We start from the raw sequence: 19263 nt of genomic DNA, 5'->3' as shown, positions 1-19263 counted from the left end.
GATTTATGTTGAATGCGAGCGCAGACAATATTAGTGCAATTGCTTTGCAAGTGTAAAACAGCTCACGCCAAAGATGAAGGGCTTACAAACTGCCTTGGTCAAAACATGCAAAAAGGCGGTAATAATGACACTGAAATTGATTTAATTTCTGAGTTATACTGTTGGTTTGTATTGGTGATTCTAATTTAAAAGGGGTAAATAACAATTAAAAATGTAATCTGTAACAGAACACATATGTGAGGTCTTGTATGTGTGTATACATATATTTTAGATAAAGATTAAAACATATATCCAAGAGCTTATTTTCATAAGAACAATTGAAAACTGCTGGGTTTAAAGACAGAAGACATCGTGCTAATGTCAGATGAAGACATCACCGCCATCTTGTGTCCAATAAAGGAAATGGTAAGAAAAGGTCCAGCAGAAAACATGGTTAAAAACAAGTTGCTTCTTTATTATGATGTTCTCTCCTCGTTTACCTTTAAATATTATTTTTTCATATAAATGTATTACTATTAATATATTAGGTTGCAAAAAATTATCCACAAAAATGTAACTAAAAAACACTACACAAAAAGTGCCACCGTAAATAAATCTGACATACACAAAAGTCACAACAATCCATGCGTCAGCATATAATTCAACCCAGGATGATGGAATTTAAACCAGAATAAATCTTTAAGCTATCCACAACACATTTGACTTTGAATTGAACAAATAAATAAAATACATAATATACAAATGCACTTAAAATTACTGTAAATAACAACAATCCTGGTCTGTGTTTTACATGAATACAATTTGTGTAAATATACATAAGAAAAGTTCCCCATCACGTAAATATTGAGGTTGAAAAGAGGCGCGCTCCTCTTGCTGATGACTTTTGGCAGTTTGCACAGACAGCTACATGTTTCCTCTAAAGCAGTTATTAGGGTTAGCAGCATCGCCCTCGTTAAAATGTGGTGAGCACAGAGCATGCCGCTGTAATTAAAGGCACTCAGCATGGCCAATAGGCATCCTTCATCCATGTAACACTCTTTCTTTACACTTTCCCACTGAAGCGACAGTCCTCATGTCCACCTTCTGTTACTTCCCTCCTTCCATGGCGAGACAAATACTCTGTAAATACCGAAACTGTAATACAGGGATTAACAACTGACATTTTAAGCTACTTAATGCTATTTGGTTCACATATTGGGTGGGAGGCAGTGTATCATCACTCCACTACACAGCGTGTACCATGGTAGAATCAATATGTGGAGCTCTTTATCACGGGGCTCATCCAGCCATGTGTATCTAAAGCTGAGTGAGCCACCTAGAGTAATGGACACACAGCTGTAACAGTGACAACATTTTCCTCAATGAATACGATCCAGAGGGCAGCAAACCAAGAGGCTTGACAGTCTTTAGAGTGTGCGAGTTTTGAATGGAAGAATGTTGGCTGAGGGAGACGAGTCCTGTCCACAGAGCTTTATCTTGACTCCCGGTTTGTCACTCCTGTCCTCAGCTTCCCTCCTCTCTAACTCACAGGGTTTAAGCAGTGACCCTTCACAGCACTGTTGCTCGGGCAGAGGTAAACAGGAAGGTTACACCTCCTAACTCAACTGCAGGGTCGGTGTGGTTGTTCAAAGATACGGTGTGTGGTTCAGCTCCTTATAGGCGCTACATGCTACATGTAACATTTTAGCATCAATGCATTGTCACCACATCAATTCTGAGACATTAGTATAGTTTCTGTAAACAACTGAGACCTTTATAACCTTCATCTCGCAATTTACACTGAATGCTCCATTATATTTGTCTTCTTTGGAAAGTTAAGCTCCCACCAGGTCTGTAACCAGGACTTTACAAACACTGAGGTTAAGAACATTTTCTGCCTGTTTTGGTTCTAATAATGCCTAAGGAGTGGGATCACCATAATGCCATTTCATCATCATAAAAAGGTCTTATTTAATGTAAATGTTCAAATAGAAATATTCTAGGAAAGAAAGTAGGGCCCTTAAAACATTCAACATTAATCCACTGGCAGATGGTTAATACTGCGCCACAGAGGAATTTCAAGGAAACTTTATAATTTTGCTAAAAAATCAGAATAATAGTAATATGTACATATTTTATTGGGTATTTCTGATTCAGATTTTGAACTATGGTAGGCCATCAGTCCGGTCACACCTTCTTAGAAACCCAATCTGTGTGTGTTGTATTACTATCACTGTTTAGCCAGCTAGCCTTACTTAAGTCTTTTTGAAAGGCTTTACGAGCGTTTTATAATATCCAATTGTTTCGGTTGCATCATTGCAGCTAGTCGACAACAATGTTGTCAATATAATGTGGTTGAAAAAGTTTGAGAACACCTGAAACAATAATGCTGGTTTGTTATATTACAAGTATAAAATCAGGTCTTTTCTATCCATAGCTGAAGCGGGGACTGTAACTCACGCCTTTGTATCATGGACTGGATTTGTTTAACGTTTTGTTGTCAGGTCCTCCACGTGCTGTACTGAAAGTCTTCAAATGGTTCAGAACGCTGCTGCTGAAATCCTAACTAAACATTTATCTTCTCTTTATTAGCTCCCTATCAATGTCAGACTTTAAGGTGCTCCTGATGACTTAAACAATTATAAATGGACACACTCCTACCTATCTGACCAACCTTATGCTCCTCACAGCTCTCAGAATAGGGCTCCTGTCTGTCTGTTTGTAAAGAATAATTTAGCAGACTAACCTATCTTCTTCTGGAATAACCTCCCTGTGGACATCAGGCAGTCTGATGATGTTGAGGCCTTTACATCCAAACTCAAAATGCATAACTTTCAATGAATTGCTTATTCTTACATTATCCGCCTGGCGGGTTGGTTTCAGCTTCAATGCATCATTTAAGCCTTGTAGTTATTGTCCTTATTTGTCCTGCCTACAAAATAATATTACCTTTCTGCAAGCCACTGCATCTCAATAACCTGTCTGTCTGTTTGTGTCCACAAGCCCGTCTGTCTCTCTCTTAACTCAGGCTTCTCTGTGCTGAACCCTCAGCCGTCCTGGGACCTTCTATCTCTCTCTCCTGGAGGTCGGTGCCTCATCACACATATTGGATCTGGATCTTCGTCCTCTGTCTCTGTCTCTGTCTCTCTGTCTCTCTCTCTCTCTGTAGCTTGGCCTCTTTCCAGGTCACATGGTGTAGAGGAGGTCGTATGGCTCAGGTTCTAGCTGTTTGTCCACCTTTTGTATATATATGTTCATCATTTGTGTTATTTGGATTGTCTATACTATGAAGCCTACTGTAATTATATCATGTTGGTTATTCTGTACACACGACATGTATTGCATGTGTGTCCATCCTGGGAGAGGGCTCCTCCTCTAATGCTTTCCCTGACTTCTCTTCCAGTTTGGTGTCGTATCCTGTACAGATGTAAAGCCTCTTGATGCAAATTTGTGATGTTGGGTTATACAAGTAAAACTGACCTGACATACTGTATGTGACCACTTTCTTTCAACTGCGCCAAAAGGAAAAAAAAAAGGTTATTGCCCTGTTCTGTTTCTGTTTCAAAACATGAAATATTGGAGGCCGACGTTTCAAAATAGAAAGTTGTTGATCATTACCCTGGAGAACATTTTCCACACCTGATTTCCACCATAATTTAAAGTTACATTTAGTAACAAGATAAATGTGTGAGACTTCCATTTATCAGGTGGGCAGAAAACACAACTCCAAATGATCCGTATCTGCTAGATGTTGAACCGGTTTGCTAACTTCATAGTATGTGTCGTGTGTGTGATATTCCGCTTGTTGTGGGTAATCAAGCACCATGGTGTCATCTTGTTTACAGTAATTATATTATTGTACCACATTGAATATAACTGCTGATGTGTGAAAATGCTACACGCGGCTCCTCTAACAGTACTCCTCTCCCTGTGGGTCGGGCAGGTCGTTGAGGTCCAGGAAGATGGAGGTGTTGGAGAGTTTGCGACCATTGGACGACAGATCCAGCAGCTCCTCGGCAGTGCTTGGCACCGAGCTTATGTACATGTCCCACACCTGCTCCGGAGAGTCCAGCTCCAGCAGCTTCTGCTTGATCTTCAGGTTCTTCTCAATGTTCCTGCGCTTGTGCTTGAACTCCAGGATGGTTTTGGTGTAGCGATTGATGGTGGTGACTGAGGACGCCATGCAGGCTGTGAAGGAGCTCCACGCCAAACTGAGCGAAAGAGACACAAACAGTTTGAGCGTCTTCAATCAAACTAGGACATTATTCTTCCGTAAATGTCCCTGTTGTGGGACTAATAAAGGATTTATATGGACTAGATATTATCAAAAAGCGCTCCCTGAACAAGAAGCCAGAGAGAGAGGATTAAAATCAAGATAAAAGGATCATTAAAAAAACTTATGAACTTTCTTGAAATCACAAAATAATTATTCATTGAATTAATCTTATTATCTTGACATAACAAATGCTTCATAACAAGCTGTCAAGACCATTATTGTCATAATCGACTAATAATTATTATGTAACAGGGGAACAAAGCTTGTTATGATAAATACATATTACAGGCCTATTTTTGAAGTCCTTCCACATTAAACTTATTAAAGTTGTTAATTATCAGATGTGTGTATTTTTAGTCTGAGGCCGTTGTTCATGGTTCCAATGAAACCTAATGATACAGCACACAATGATATTTTAGACAATAGTGTGCTTCCACCTTGGTGGAGTTTGGGTTTGGTCCTTTCCTGTTGAAACATGACAATAGCACAATATGTCTCTGCAGATTGTGAACTCACATGTACGACCAGCTGTAGTCCCATGTCTGAGGTTTCCAGTCCTCTGGGCCAAGACTGACAGTCAGCTGGAAGGCAGTGGTAAACATCATGTGGGCCACCATACCCAACAGACCTACCGGACGGAGAGGGCACAAGACATGAGAAAGAAACATCCTCTCCAGGCCTGCACTTCTCCTCAGTCACCACTTGGTGGCAGTGTTATATTATACTACTGAACACCCATCGGAACAGCAAAGTAAACCGATCATCTGTGAGTGCCGTGAAAGACATGAACAAACTAATCCACAGATATAACACATGCCACTACTTTCTGACTCCAAATACATTTCTGTCTTTTGTGTCTCGCTAATCAAATCTACAACACCAAGTGTGGGCTCACTTACTGCCAGTGATGGAGAGCGACTAAATACATTTATTCAAGACGTTTAGTTCTACTAGATGATCCTCACATCATGTTGATATGTTTACTTAAGTAAAGTGTGCTTCCTCCACCACTGCTTATTGAAAGCTGTGAGATACATTAGCAGCTTGTAACTGAGTCATACCTGGTGCTGGTAAGTTTTGGTTTCCTGTTTGGGCCTGATTACATCACCTGACCGTGATCACACATCCATATCAACAAAACAGAAAAAACTGTCCACCTTTTATACTGTTGCAATGTCTACCTATGCATGAATCCCAAGCCTCTGCCTATGACACATAGGATCCATGCAATGGGTGCCAGTCACGCCGCATCGCAGCACCGCCTTGGAGGAAATGGGCTAAGCAGCCCACCCGTTGAGAAGAGAAGTGTAAAAACTCTGTTCCTTATGAAACTGTGGCGGGTCCACTATGGTGGGCCACCATAGTCTAGGTCATTAATGGGAAACACTGTTAATGATATGATCATGAGCTTTGGAATTCATTCAAGATTCCTCCTGTAAGTTATGTAGTAAGATAGTTAGCCGGACGATACATTTGCATTCAACCTGAGAGCAGATCAACACGCAGTTTAATTCATTCCTTACACTTCTGTGCTTGTGATTTTGGATTTTGAAAGGCTGGAAAAAGACATGAACTCTATATATACAGTATCAGTGTTACTACAGCCCCGTACACACACAACTTGACAGGCCTGCCGTAAATGATGATACAGAAAAGCTAATTCAAGAAAGCTGCGACTGGTTATGTCTGTATGTCCTTTTCCAAGTACACTTCTCCTCGTCTTCTTTTCCAGCTCTTGACTGGTTTTCTCTTCTCTCATTCATTTATTTTCACCCCATTATTTTTCTGTTTTGTGCCAGCTTTTGTCAGCTGCAGCACAGGCTCTGGCTCTCCTCACAATGGACTCATCAATGCCTACAAAGTAGAGCAGGAATAAAAACCAGCATGTGTAGCCCACCAATCCGATTACCACATAAACCCCCAAATCCCTGGACGGAACAACAGCGCACCAGATTCAGCGCCAAACACCTAAATTCCCACTCCATCCCTATCAATGCTCATGTTTATTCCTAAATATATTCCAGTGCAATATTATCATAATGATATGCAGATCAGAGGCAGCTTTGTGTCAGCTTGAGCGGAACAAATCTGAGATCTGAGTCCTGGCACGTTGTGTGATGTGGAAATTATTCATGCTCTTCTCACACAAGGTCAGGTTATTCCATACCAAGTCAATAAGTGTCAATCCAGGTTGTTTATTTTTAGTGCCAAAGCACATAACAAGGACGTATAGAGACCCTACGTTCCTTGCTCTGTTAAGCTCTATTACAGAAAGACAGCGGTTTAGTGTCATCAGTAAAGGTTGTCAAGCCCGACAATTGCGACTAGAGGGCAGCACCCTTAACCAGGTGGGAAATAATTTATAAATTCATTCATTTTTATCTTGACAATTACTGAAAATCCCTAAACTGGTCACAACCACATGTGAGCAGCAACAAGGCATCAGAAATAGACGTTCTCTCAGTGTATACCCATCTCCTTACCTAGTTCTCTTTTAACTCTATTGACCAGTGGTGGGATGTAATGTACTACAGCTGTCAAGTGATTCAAATAATTAATCTAATTAATTACATGCTTTGTGATTAATTAATCGCATATATCAATATTTGCTGTGAGAAGCATTTCAAAATATTCAAATGGTTTTGTAAGATGAGTGAATCAATGAGTAGCATTATAAACTTAAATGTAAACACATCTTTTATATCAATACTATTTCTCCAATATCTTGTATGCTATGATTATCTTAGACAACACAGACCAACAGTTTGACATAAAGTGCATTTTCAAATCAACATCTTTCATTGCACAATAAACAATAGGTTTAAAAGCTTGTGTCTTTGACGCCATGTGTAAAGCCTCCATTCACCCCCTGTCCTCTACCACCTGCAGTCCATTGCAATACATTTCATGGAGTTGTTAACGTGTCTCAGGTAGACCGACTCATTCTGCGTCTGAACGCCTGATCGAGATGTATGAGAGACGGGTCGCTCACTTTAGCATCAGCGGCGGTGCTAGCTAGCTCCGAGCTGCTACGTGCTTTGCGTTGAGGTGACAGGCCGTGGTATATGCTCATTATATCACAGTTAAGGGGCATGGTACAACCCCCTTAACTGTGATATAATGAGCATATATCACGGTCTGAAGTTTATTAATGTAAACTTTCCATTCACTGGGCCAAGTAACGTTTGGCCGCTGTGACCGCGCCGTAAAGAGTCAAGGAGGGGGGGGGGACTAATATGACAGCCCTAATATTTACTCAAGTAATGTACTTTAGTACAAGTTTGACATACTTTACTATACATTAGTACATCAATAGTCATAATAGAGTCATTTCATATATATATAATTCTAGATTTTTGTCTTGGAGGGGGGACTTTGTTAGAACCCACACTACTTCACTCCATTAAACTCCACCTGCCACTGGCACGGACTATATATCATGGCAGACACTCTAACGAGGGGGTCATGTTTCCTACATCTACGACCGTTTGCTTCTAATTAATGAAGCCGTCAGAGAAAAGATCAGAGAAGACTGAGAGAAGGAATTACAGATTACCCTCTCAGATGAATTCTGGGAAGAAGCTTTGGAACAGTCAGTTCATCCTCCTCCTGTGTGAGGCTTAGTCTTATTCAATTCAAGGTGCTCCATAGAGGCCAAGATAACAGAGCTGAACTCTCCAAAATGTTCCCAGACTCAGATGATAGATGTATTAGATGCTTAACAAATATAACAATGATTATAAAACGGACATATCAAATCAAGCAATCTGATTGGTTCTTAGCCGTGATATAATGAGCGTATATCACGGGTAGAATTTTAGTTACTTTTCACAACAAGTCAGTATCCCTCCGCGTCTGAGAAAAAGCTACACCGTTACAGCTGTTAAATTACGTCCGTTAGTTAATTGATTAAGTACAATTACACACCTAGTACAACCTTACAGCCTTGGTACACTGTTCTAAACAAGTCACCACGCAATACAAGTGTTGATTTACATACCGTCTTCAATCAGCTGTATGTGTATTCGCTCAGAACAAAGGCGCTGTTTCGCGGGCTTCCGGGAGGGCCGTAAGTGAAGTTACCGTAATGAATCAATATATGATGTAAAGCGCAGAGTCTCAGCTTTCAGAAACCGTTGAAATCTTTTCGATAGCGCAAACTATGACATAATTACGGTAATCCAACATTTTGCTTGCAATCGCCGACACATTCCGTGTTAAAGGGAAACAAATTTACAAAGCTTTACTCTGGAGGAGTGGATTGATCAGTGCCTATCTCCAGAGAAAAAAAACCCTAAAAGAAAAGCCCCTACGTGAAGAGCAGGTAGACCAAATAATCGATCAACGTTGTCTATGTTCGCTAGCTGTTAGTGTTGTTGCATAGCATCCACCTCACACTATGTTTTGTTCAGAAGGCAACGGAGGGACTATTTTATTTTGAACATCATTATTTAATAATAAAAACTATTTAAATTGGAGTGTGTATTTTTCTTTCATATTGCCACACTTGGTAACCGTTTTATAAAAGCAATAGCTCACTTCAGACCTTGATATATGGTCATTATATCACAGTTAAGGGGCGTGGTACAACTGTGATATAATGAGCATATATCACGGTCTGGAGTTTATTAATGTAAACTTTCCATTCACTGGGCCAAGTAACGTTTGGCCGCTGTGGCCGTGCGGCATCGGTGAGTAAAGAGTCAAGATGTGTTAAATAACACACACAAACATGTTCTGGTATGAAGTCTTTGAACTGATACAGTGTAGAGTCTCGCCATCTCCCCACGTGGCTATCTTATGAAGATAACACCACAACAAATAACCAAATCAGTGTGATTTCCTGAATCTCTCTTCTCGCCTGTAAAATAATCCTCCTATTATGGAAGTCCCCCCCATCTCTCATTCAAATTCTGTCTTTGTGACGTCTTGTTTTTCATGGAATTGTAAAAAATGAAGTTCTCTACCAGAGGCTCCTCGGATCGACTCCAATTGGCAATCGCTAATAAGGGAATGTATTTTGAGTTTACCTTCAGAGGAGAATACATTAAAAATACGTTTAATGTATTTTTTCAATAAAGAAAGAATTTAATTAAAACAAAGAATTAGACTTTAATTATAATCAGTGTCAGACAGTAAAATAGCAATGCCTGTGAACCGTGACGCTACAATGCAAACACAAAACTAAATTAAAAGAAATATATTGTGCATGCTCTTAGCCTGTGTGTTAAACTGTTATCTCTAAATATACGCCCAAAAAATAATTTTTGAGTACTTTTATATCTAAATCCCAATCCTTTCTCTTCCTTTAAAATATTGTTATTATATACATTTTAAACTCCTATACATACATTTATCCAATCAAATGGGATTTGAGGTGATTAGCTAACCCCTCCCATCATACATACACACTTGACCGTGATCCTGATCTAATAATGTGGGTGGAGGCCGTCACAGCTCTGCATCTTTTTACAGCTTCTTGTTGTGCTGTAACCAGCTCTAATCAATTCAATCACATTGAAAGGATGGGATTTAAATCAGGAATACGTCACATTAAGGTTGATAAAGACACTCCAACTTCTGTTCCACTGTGTAATCAGAAACGGGCTCACTTTCGGTGTATTCTGCATCAGTTCATGTTATATTCTGATAGGTTGGCTTTTGGAGATATGGATCATTGCAGCAGCATCTCATAGGAATATAAGATTTCACCATTCTCCCTCGACTGTCAACTTTCAACGCTCAGTGTATAAATCTTTAAGGGAACAAAAGCCAAAACGGTTGGGAAGCACTGCTATATTCTATTTCCATTTGACATAATATAGTTTATAGTCATTATTACTGAAGTACAAAACATGCCGATTACAGTACAGCTTAGGGGGCTGTAGAAAAAGATTTGTAAACAGCACATTGTTGTGCATTTGGAGCACAGTCAGTAAAAAATGCAGAAATAGCTGTTTAGGTTGTTTAGCAGAAACCACTTTTAAATGCCTTTGTTAATTCAAACATGTTACCACACTAAACCATTGGTGGTGATACACATGGGAAGCTGTTAATAAGCCAACAGGCTGACACAGATTCTACAGAAAAATGTCAAAACGCACATCTTTTTGAAGAGGATAAAAACAACTCTCAGTATGAACGTTACATGGTTCACCTCCCACCTTACGCAGACAGCTCACTTCTCCAGATAGTGAGTCACATATAAATAAAACATTTCACGCGCAGATGGGGCTGAGAGGTTAAGTTACCTTTCCACTGAAACTTAGAACGGGCGGAACATAAGGGCCAGGCTATGAAAACATAACTCACTCAAGCTTGAGTTTGAGAGGCTTCAGCATCAGGAGCGTCTGCTGGGTTTAACTCCTGTCAGCTAAAAAGGAAAAGATGAGGACACCATGACAGGATGACTGAAAGATGGTCAGCAGTGCATTTCTGTTGTGACATACTGATACTGAAGTTGGTATGTTTTCTATAAAAACAAATGTTGTCCTATCGTGGTGGGATGAGGAGCTGGAGCTGATTATTTCTTAAGGGAATTTGTACTAGGTTGCCACGGACCTTGAAAGATTTCCAGAAATAGTCTGCCAAGGCCAAAGTGGCAATTGGGAGCTAGTTACAGTGGGGTCAACGTCACCTGGTCGTCCTGTTCCTGTACGGAAGCCAAAAAAGGGTTTTGGCTTCCGTTCAGAAGCCCAGTCTAGCCCTCGTTGGAGGCAGGAGATGAATTAGCCATATATATATGTCAATGTCGTAGTTCCACTGCCCCCAAGTCGCCAAACGAAATCAAGTAATTATCAAATTAACTTTTAATTAAGAAATATGTGATAAGTGTTCTGAACAACAAAGGCTAAAGATAACTTACTTTAAAACAGATGGATATGCTAATGATTGACATTTGTAATATAAGATGGCTTACTGTGAATATTAATTAATTAATATTATCTTGTTAATTGCTGTGAAGCACTTTGGGCTGCAATTCTTGTATGAAAGGTGCTATACAAATAAAGCTTATTAATAATAATATTATTATTATTATTATTATTATTATTATTATTATTATTATTATTATTATTATTATTATTATTATTATTATTATTATATTAATATGCACAGTGAACAACTTCCCAAAGAATTGTTGCAGATTAGCTCTGAATCAGCTGACACACACACACACACACACACACACACACACACACACACACACACACACACACACACACACACACACACACACACACACACACACACACTGTTTTCAACAGAGATGCCTGGCAAGGGCGACGCTAGCCGGCTCATCTGTCCTTGCCAAAGGTCACGGCTGCATCAGACAACACATTCAGATGATAACATTGATGGAATAGCAGAGCGTATGTATTACACTATTGTAACAAACTATATCTTTACTTATTAACTAGTGTGGCTAATGATGGGACATGATGTAAATATTAATGTGAGCTCTGAATATCATTATTAAATAGTTTTTTTAAATTCTACTCAATATGTAAATATGTATAAGGTATGTATATGCATTTCTACTAAAACTTGGTAAGCATTTCTTTGGTTTAGCTTTATATTACAGTAAATGAGGGCCCTTAAAGGATAAAAGACCAAAACTAACAACAGCAAAGTCCAAAATCCATCTGTGGTCCTCAGCCCATTGGCGTCTTTTGATGATGTAAATCATTGAAATTTAGTCACAATTATATAATTTCATTTTCAAAAAAGGCTTAGTAATTTCCTTAAACAGTTGGGCACTGTAGCTTTTACCAAACATTGCTCAAATAGTGCACTTTCTGAGAACTATTTTCAGCTGCGGATGAATACACAGTAGCGTACAGCAGGAAGGTGTATGTATGTGGGATTGACTCCTGATTTGGTTCTTACTTGTTTCTTGGTAGAAACTCTGGATTTGATGCACTTTAGTGTTTCCTGATGTTTTGAAGTAGAAATGTCATTTAAACTTAAATGTACAACAAGAACAGATGAGTGTCACATGAAACTAATGAGGAACCAAACAAGTAACACAACGCTTGAAGAATATTTAACCAGCAAGGGCACAGCATCTTCATTGCTTCACATGCCAACAAGATGAAAGAGGACTTAACTCACTCTGTACTTTGTCTAAAATCAAAGCACAAGTCAGACAATGAGAATCCCATCTCTAAATCCAGGCTGATCAATATGCAGCCTCAGGCTCAGCACGGTTTAAATATCACATGTTTCTGAAAAGAGTTTCTCCAGATCTTTGTCTGTGGAGTAGAAAGTGTTGCACACAAGATTATCTCAGCTGTGTTTGCAGGGACATTCCTTTACAGACAAAGTGTTGGATGCTTCAACAAGATAATACTTGCTGATCTCAAGATAGTTCTGTGAATATGATAGTGAATTCAGTGTTTAAACGTGGACTTCACTCTCCTTACCTTAACCCAAGAGAGACATAAAGGAAACTGTTTTAGTTTATCTTGTGCATGCGCATGGAGACATGACTCACAGTCCTATCGGTGGCGTCACACTATTCTACTGATCAAAAGGTAGCGGTAACATAACAAGATATGCTGCAATGCACCAGCAAAGACATGTAGAAGAGTAAACATGGATGTAAATAATGCAGGATATAAAAATCGGATTTGCATTTCGATGAATGATACCAAACGTTTGTTTGCAAGAAAACGCAATTTCCTCGAATGGCAAACTTGAGGCTGGCTCCATAAGGCAGCAATCTCCACAGACCCCCACGTTAAAAAGCTCAACTTTACAGCAGAAATAAACATGTTTACAGCCTGGTACAAAAAACTGTTCTGTTCTCTACAGATAATTTTCCTATTCATGACAACTGTACGGGGGGTGAATTTGTATATAACTCATGCGTTTAAATTATAATAGGCTTAAAGTTACGCATTATTAGGGGCATGGCCGGTTTGAGTGACAGGTGGGTGCTGTCTCAGGTCGCTAAACGCTAACTGTCTGCTCTGCTGCGACACCTAGGCCCGACCCAATTTCACAGATGATGATCATTTTTAGATTAGGCCAGACTTAGACGGTGTCACTGCCAAGATGGCGACGGCCTCAATTATGGATATGCTCTGAATTTTGTAATAGGCCATTTTAGTGGTAGGCTACTACCTGGTTGTTTCCAATAAAATAGATATGTTACAAACTTCCAAAATCAAAGAAAATTTTAAAGTTTGGAGTCAGGGTGGACATTTTCCATTTTCCTGAGCCTGACCTGTAAAGTCAGTAAAATGCTGCAAGTCTTTGTTGTTGAGCAGAGTATCTTTCTCTGCTTATTCACTGCCCAGAGTGTGGTGGTCAGGATCATTTTCACAGAGTGGATTAGAGAGAAGGTCATTGTTAAGTCCTCAACCCAGAGAGGAAGGCAAACTGGAAACTGGCTGGAAGTCTTCTCAGTCTGAAGGGGGCTGATATGTGATAGGTCTAATGTCAGCATGGAAGCGGGACTCAGGACTAAATTGTTCACTTAAATAAAATCAATTTTCGAGAAAAAGAAAAAGTAGAAATGAGTTTACAGGATATATCCTATCCTGTTTGTATACTTGTGAATAGGGGCTTTGCTAAATGCAATTGGGGCTTAAGCCTGCCCCTTGTGCCGCTCATGATGAAATATCTGTCCGGCACAAAAACTGTTTGTAATATCACCACAATCCACACAGACAGTTAAGCAGCTGGGAACCAATACTTTTAGGCATTAAGTCCTGTAACCGATTTTAGCACTCCCTACGTTACTCCGTGACTCTGTACAGGGAAACGAAAGTGTTGAGGTTACAGGACTACGTGTTGCTGGTTTGTTTAAACAGTCTTTTATCTCCACCATGGACCCATGAAACAGCTCATTCTGTAATGCAGGACAAACACAGCACTGAGTTAGCAGGAGCTGCAGATGACTCAGCAAGGAGTTGAAGTAGTCTTGTGTAAATCCTACTAATCTTAGCATGCCAGTTTAACTAGCGCACACTTTCTTGGTGGAAGCTAGTAGGCCTAAACCTGGCTGGCTAGTTTTCATCTTTCCGAGTGGAATACAAACTTAACAGCAGGAAGGGTCCTCCCAGGTGCTGAATGTAAAGACAACTTAAATCACTAAAAGTTGATAGACAATGCGGGCTGGTGGAAAAAGGTTGCATGAGGATGTGTAGACTATACAAGGCTATAGCATTCTACAGTTAGTAGCACACCACAGAAGACAAAGAGGAAGTTGGCTCTCAAATGTCCCCAACTCTAAACAGAAGCCTGGAAGCATTGTTCACACAAACATACTAAACATTTCTATCCTCCTTTGAAAAATGGAAAACATACGCACTAAAGCTGCAGTGTCAATACAGTTGAATGATTTGATTAATTGAACTGTACTCCATTTGATGGCAAAGATGGCAAATATACTGGAGCCCCTCACCTGAGAGCACAGTGAATATGGCAGCGAAGGCGTTGAGCTTGAGGCCGTCGATGACATTGCCAAAGTGGCACACCTCTATTGACATGAGGATGCCTCCGGTGGCCAGCAGCAGGATGTATAGGCACTCAGCAACAATGCACAGCCACAGCACTCCTATGAGAGAATTGATTATGGCGAAGGAATAACAAAGACGAAGAAAAAATTAATATTGTGGGGGTGGGGGTGAACACGGTTGAGCAAATGATGGAGGGGGTGTAGGGATAGGGATGGAGAGAGAGGAGAGATGGGGGATGGGACATTGAATATGAATATGGGGAAGTCAGGGCTAAGGGAGATGATAGGGACTGGAAAAGAAGGAGGATGGGGAGGAGGATGAAACGGGAAAGATGGACCAATGACCCCGTCACCCATATCAACAACCTTCTCAGTCAGAGAAAGGGTATATGATCTACCAAGGGACGAACTACAACCTGAACTCAGGTCGGTGTGCTCGGGAGGACAAAAGATCAACGGGTTTATAAACCGGTAAATGTAAGCTGTGGTGTAATTGCATACATCACCCAAGGGCAGGTGTATTGTGTGGTTAAGTAATGAAAAGGTGCCTGTTACTCAAAATATATCAGTATACATTTTGAATAGATTTACATCCTTCAGCTAATAATTGCTTTTTGAACTGCTCTTAATTGAATTCCACACAAAGATTTCTTGAATCAAATGTATAGAAGAAGGCTGAAGATGATTAAGGAAAATGTTATTAGATACATTTAAAGTCTTAAAACAGTCATTTTAAATCCCACCAGCATACAAAGACGGATGCTCTCAATGTAAAACGTAAGGATGCAGGTGATAACAGAACCTCATACCATCTAAATGCTCGGGCATCCAAGCCGTCCTTTCACCGTCTGAAGAGCTCTGTCTTTCAGGGTCAGTGTCTGGTTTTCTTGAGGAGAGGCAAACATGGAGTGGCCTGTTATCAGAACCTCTAAATTCCTGCTCACATACGTTTGGTTTCCACAGTTGGAAAAAGGACGGAGCCAATCAACGGTTTCTCGGTGGGATTAAAGGATAAAGATGGTGTTATTCAAATGTTTAGTCCTTTCTGTGGGACTTCCCAGCCTGTCCGTGGCTCTCAGCTCCGAATCTTTAAAAACACCTCACAAAAATATAGCTTCATTTTTTTAAAGTGCTCAGTAATTTCCTCTACTGTAGCAAACGTTACTCAAACAGGAGGAAATAAAGCATTTGTTGGGGACTATTTTCAGTGGTGGATTCATTTGCATCCGTGAGTAGCAGCAGCATGATGCCTGTGGAATTGATTTACGATGGACCAAAGGTTTTGGCAATATTCTCTTTGTTACACTACAATAAAGCATATTGAATTGAATTGAATTACTGTATAACCCTGGACAATTGTGTGGCTTATTAGTGTTTTTAGTCCTATGGTAATATTTTACTTTTGTCTTTTTGACATAATGATGCCTGGCAACATCATCAGGTCAAGATTTCAGTTTGTCCAATATCTTGTTTTATAACCAAGTGCCCTCATAATGAATACCTGTCAGCTTTTTATGGGGTTTATTCTTAACAATTATAAACATATAGAATATTACCCAGCCTGCTCCTTTAAGGATGGGGATCATCTTCCTGTGCCAGAGCCAAAACTACATTTACAGAAACATTGCCCAGAAGAATTGCACAGAAAAGTGTTGATGAGATATAATACATGCAGTATGTAGTTTGGTGTAAGCTGACTTACATAATTAACTTTTTAATTATTGTAATACCTTGATCAACAAACTTCTCCTACAACCTCGACTGCAGGTTCCATGGAGACTGAAAGTAGGATGCACACGACACTCGCTATTCATTGATTCGGGGAAAATAACAATGCCTCCCTCACAGCAATCGGCTAACATGAACAGGCTGTCAGACTGAATAATGAAGAGAAACAAAATGACTATCAGTCTATATAATATTGGAAGAAGCAGGTTTCAGCGTGGGAATAGTGCTGAGGGAAGTGAATAGAGGGCATCAGACTGTATGAAAGAGATTCCTGGAACATCACTTTACTTATTACTAGATCAGTAAGCTCTGTAATAGTGTTAGTATTACCTTGTTTACTTGATTACATAGATGTAGAAAAAGGAAGATTTAGGGATACTATAAGCTAATGCCTCAGTACGGCATAATAGTAATACTTTCATTACCAATAATCAGCCGTAAGCCTACTGGTGTAGCTTCACAGTTAATGTAGGAGATGAAGAGGCCGACAGATGCTCTAACAACTGTCTGATTGGTGCAGGCGTTGCCAGTATTTCATCACAGTGACAAAAGATCTTCAGTTCTTTTTCCAAAACGTCCACTTCAGTCAAAATGGTCACCACAGCGCTAAGCAGCTTACTTGTAATCAGAGAACAGCCCAAAAGGTTTGTTTCTCTGTGACGAGCAGCTTCTCACAACTTTTAAACCCACATGAGCAGCAAGGGACACTTTTTCATTAGATCGGAGGAAGTCTTGCTGCTTTCGAAGCTGGATTTTATAAACATATTTAATAGAAGGGAAAAAAATACTCCTTTTGCAGCAGTGAGATGGTACATCCTACTGAATTAGTGATGTACTAGGATGGAAATGGAATATGGAAATGGGGGATTTGAATCAAATCCTCTTTCTATCGTCACACATACACAGCACAGACTCTGCATTTAACCCATCCTGGTATTAGATGCAGTGAGCAGCTACTATACAGCGACCGGGAAGCAGTGCGACTTGCTCAAGGGCACCTCGGCAGCATCTCGGCAGCGCCCTGGCGGCGAACTGGCTCCTCTCCAGGTAACAGTTCACACTACAGACTGAGCTAATGACGCCGTCCTTCGAGCCAGAGTTGAACCAGAGACATGAGGATGTATTTGTGTGTCAGTGATAACATTTTGAAAATGCTTACCTCTTTCATTTGAAGGAGCAACATTAAGGAAACTTCTGCAGTTTTCACCTAGAAAAGATTAATTAGACATTTAATTGACACTCTGTGACAGTCTAACTGCAACATGCTGATAAGTGAGACAAGAAATCCACACGTATTCAATATTCTAGATTGAGATAGAGAGTCACAGGTAGCCTTTTCCACTTTGAGTGACACAGATAAAGCTGAGATGTAAAACAAATAAAAAATCACCATTTGATCCTATCTGTGAAGGGATTTCCGTTGTGTGTTTGTGCAATAACAAGCTCAACAACTTCCCCCAGCATGTCCAAATCTCCTGCCTCAAACCCAGCATGCAGCAGCAGTGTGCTGACCAAACACTCAGAGGGGTTACACTGTCACTGTATGGCAGTATGAGGACAGACAGATGACAGCTTTCACACACAGCACTAAATGCTGTCGGTAAGAGGATAATACATCAACTTTGATTTCAACATAATAAGACTTCTTTCACATTGACAGAAAGTAAAATCAGGAACTGCTTTAATCCATTTGAGGGTTTGAAAAAAATCTAAATTGCCAAACATTGGAAATATATATATATATATATATATATATATATATATATATATATATATATAATATAATATAATAAGTCTTATAATATTGAACCTTTGGACTTTGGATTTTGGATTATTAATAATAATTAACAAGCAATTCGAATATGTTACAGTAATTTGGATATTGTTCATTTTTCACAATTTTCTGTCACTATATTTACCTAACATCCTCATTCTCCGTTGAGTAAAACCTTGCAATGAAAGTCCTGAATCATATATCATTTGGATGACCTGTTTTTAAATTCAACACTGATGACCAGTGTTCAAATTTGAGATGCGTTTCTGTTGCTTTTTTTAATTTAACTTGTAAATTAAATTCTATAACTCACGAAATACAGTTTGTGTTTAACCAGATTTTCATTTTATGGAAGATGTTACTAGATGTTACTTATTTTTGTGGGTTACTGGATTGATGTGCCTCCCCGTGACGCACAGCCCGCGCGCCCCGCTGCGCTCCCAGACATCTGCGCGGTGCCTTTCTTTAAAAACTTACCTGTCATGTTAATGTTCTGCTCGCAGGAGAACCAGATGCCGGTGTGAAACTTCCTCATCACGTACTTATCCTCCCCGGTCTCCCAGATGTACTGCACCAGCCTTGTGTCGTTGATGTTGGAGCTGTTGAACCTGATGCAGAACGACTGCTTGGTTGTGACCGGGCCGGTGCAGAACGGCTTCACCACTTTCCGCGTCCCATCGCACCAGTAGCTGGTGGTGAGAGCCGACACTGCGAGGAACAAAGCGAGGAAGTTCAAGGTGAGAGCCAGCGATGCTCTCCGGCGTCGGTCTATCCCCATAACGGCGACTTTAGAAGTGAACACGCCTAACTTAATCCCTCGCCTTGTATGACACTGAATTCTGTTGAATTCTCCTTAAATCTTCATAATCCGGTTATTCCCGTCACTATATCCGCAGCTAATTGTCGTGGCGCGTCTGGCCCCTACAGTGCGTCTCTCACATCTGCTCCTCCAGTGCAGCTGACTCTCTCATTTTGTAGACACCCCCCCCCCCCCCCCCCACATGCCCATCTGATACACCCCCTCACACACGCGCCTCTTCT

The 19263-nt window shown here is 40.1% G+C and overlaps 1 protein-coding gene across 1 annotated transcript; it reads right to left on the bottom strand.

Moving 5' to 3' along the window:
- Window positions 1-439: 439 nt before the first annotated feature.
- gsg1l2b (gsg1-like 2b) lies at window positions 440-19138 on the bottom strand. Its single transcript, XM_029455909.1, has 5 exons — window positions 18700-19138; window positions 17608-17655; window positions 14667-14819; window positions 4772-4883; window positions 440-4190 (listed from the first exon to the last, which is right to left on the bottom strand). Exons 1-5 carry the CDS (start codon window positions 18998-19000, stop codon window positions 3890-3892), a joined length of 915 nt encoding a protein of 304 aa, XP_029311769.1. The 5' UTR covers window positions 19001-19138; the 3' UTR covers window positions 440-3889.
- Between the last annotated feature and the right edge of the window lie 125 nt (window positions 19139-19263).

Source organism: Cottoperca gobio, chromosome 19 (assembly GCF_900634415.1).
Source record: "Cottoperca gobio chromosome 19, fCotGob3.1, whole genome shotgun sequence".
NCBI lineage: Eukaryota > Metazoa > Chordata > Actinopteri > Perciformes > Bovichtidae > Cottoperca > Cottoperca gobio.
Note: the sequence above shows the minus strand (reverse complement) of the source record. Positions and strands in the feature narration are given on the sequence as shown.

Excerpts from the sequence above, each read along its gene's own strand:
- gsg1l2b (XM_029455909.1), bottom strand. The coding sequence starts at position 19,000 with ATGGGGATAGACCGACGCCGGAGAGCATCGCTGGCTCTCACCTTGAAC. Across the intron at positions 14,820-17,607 it reads TGCTCCTTCAAATGAAAGAG|GAGTGCTGTGGCTGTGCATT; the intron begins GTAAGCATTTTC and ends ATTCTCTCATAG. Across the intron at positions 4,884-14,666 it reads CATATTCACTGTGCTCTCAG|GTCTGTTGGGTATGGTGGCC; the intron begins GTGAGGGGCTCC and ends TCCGTCCGGTAG.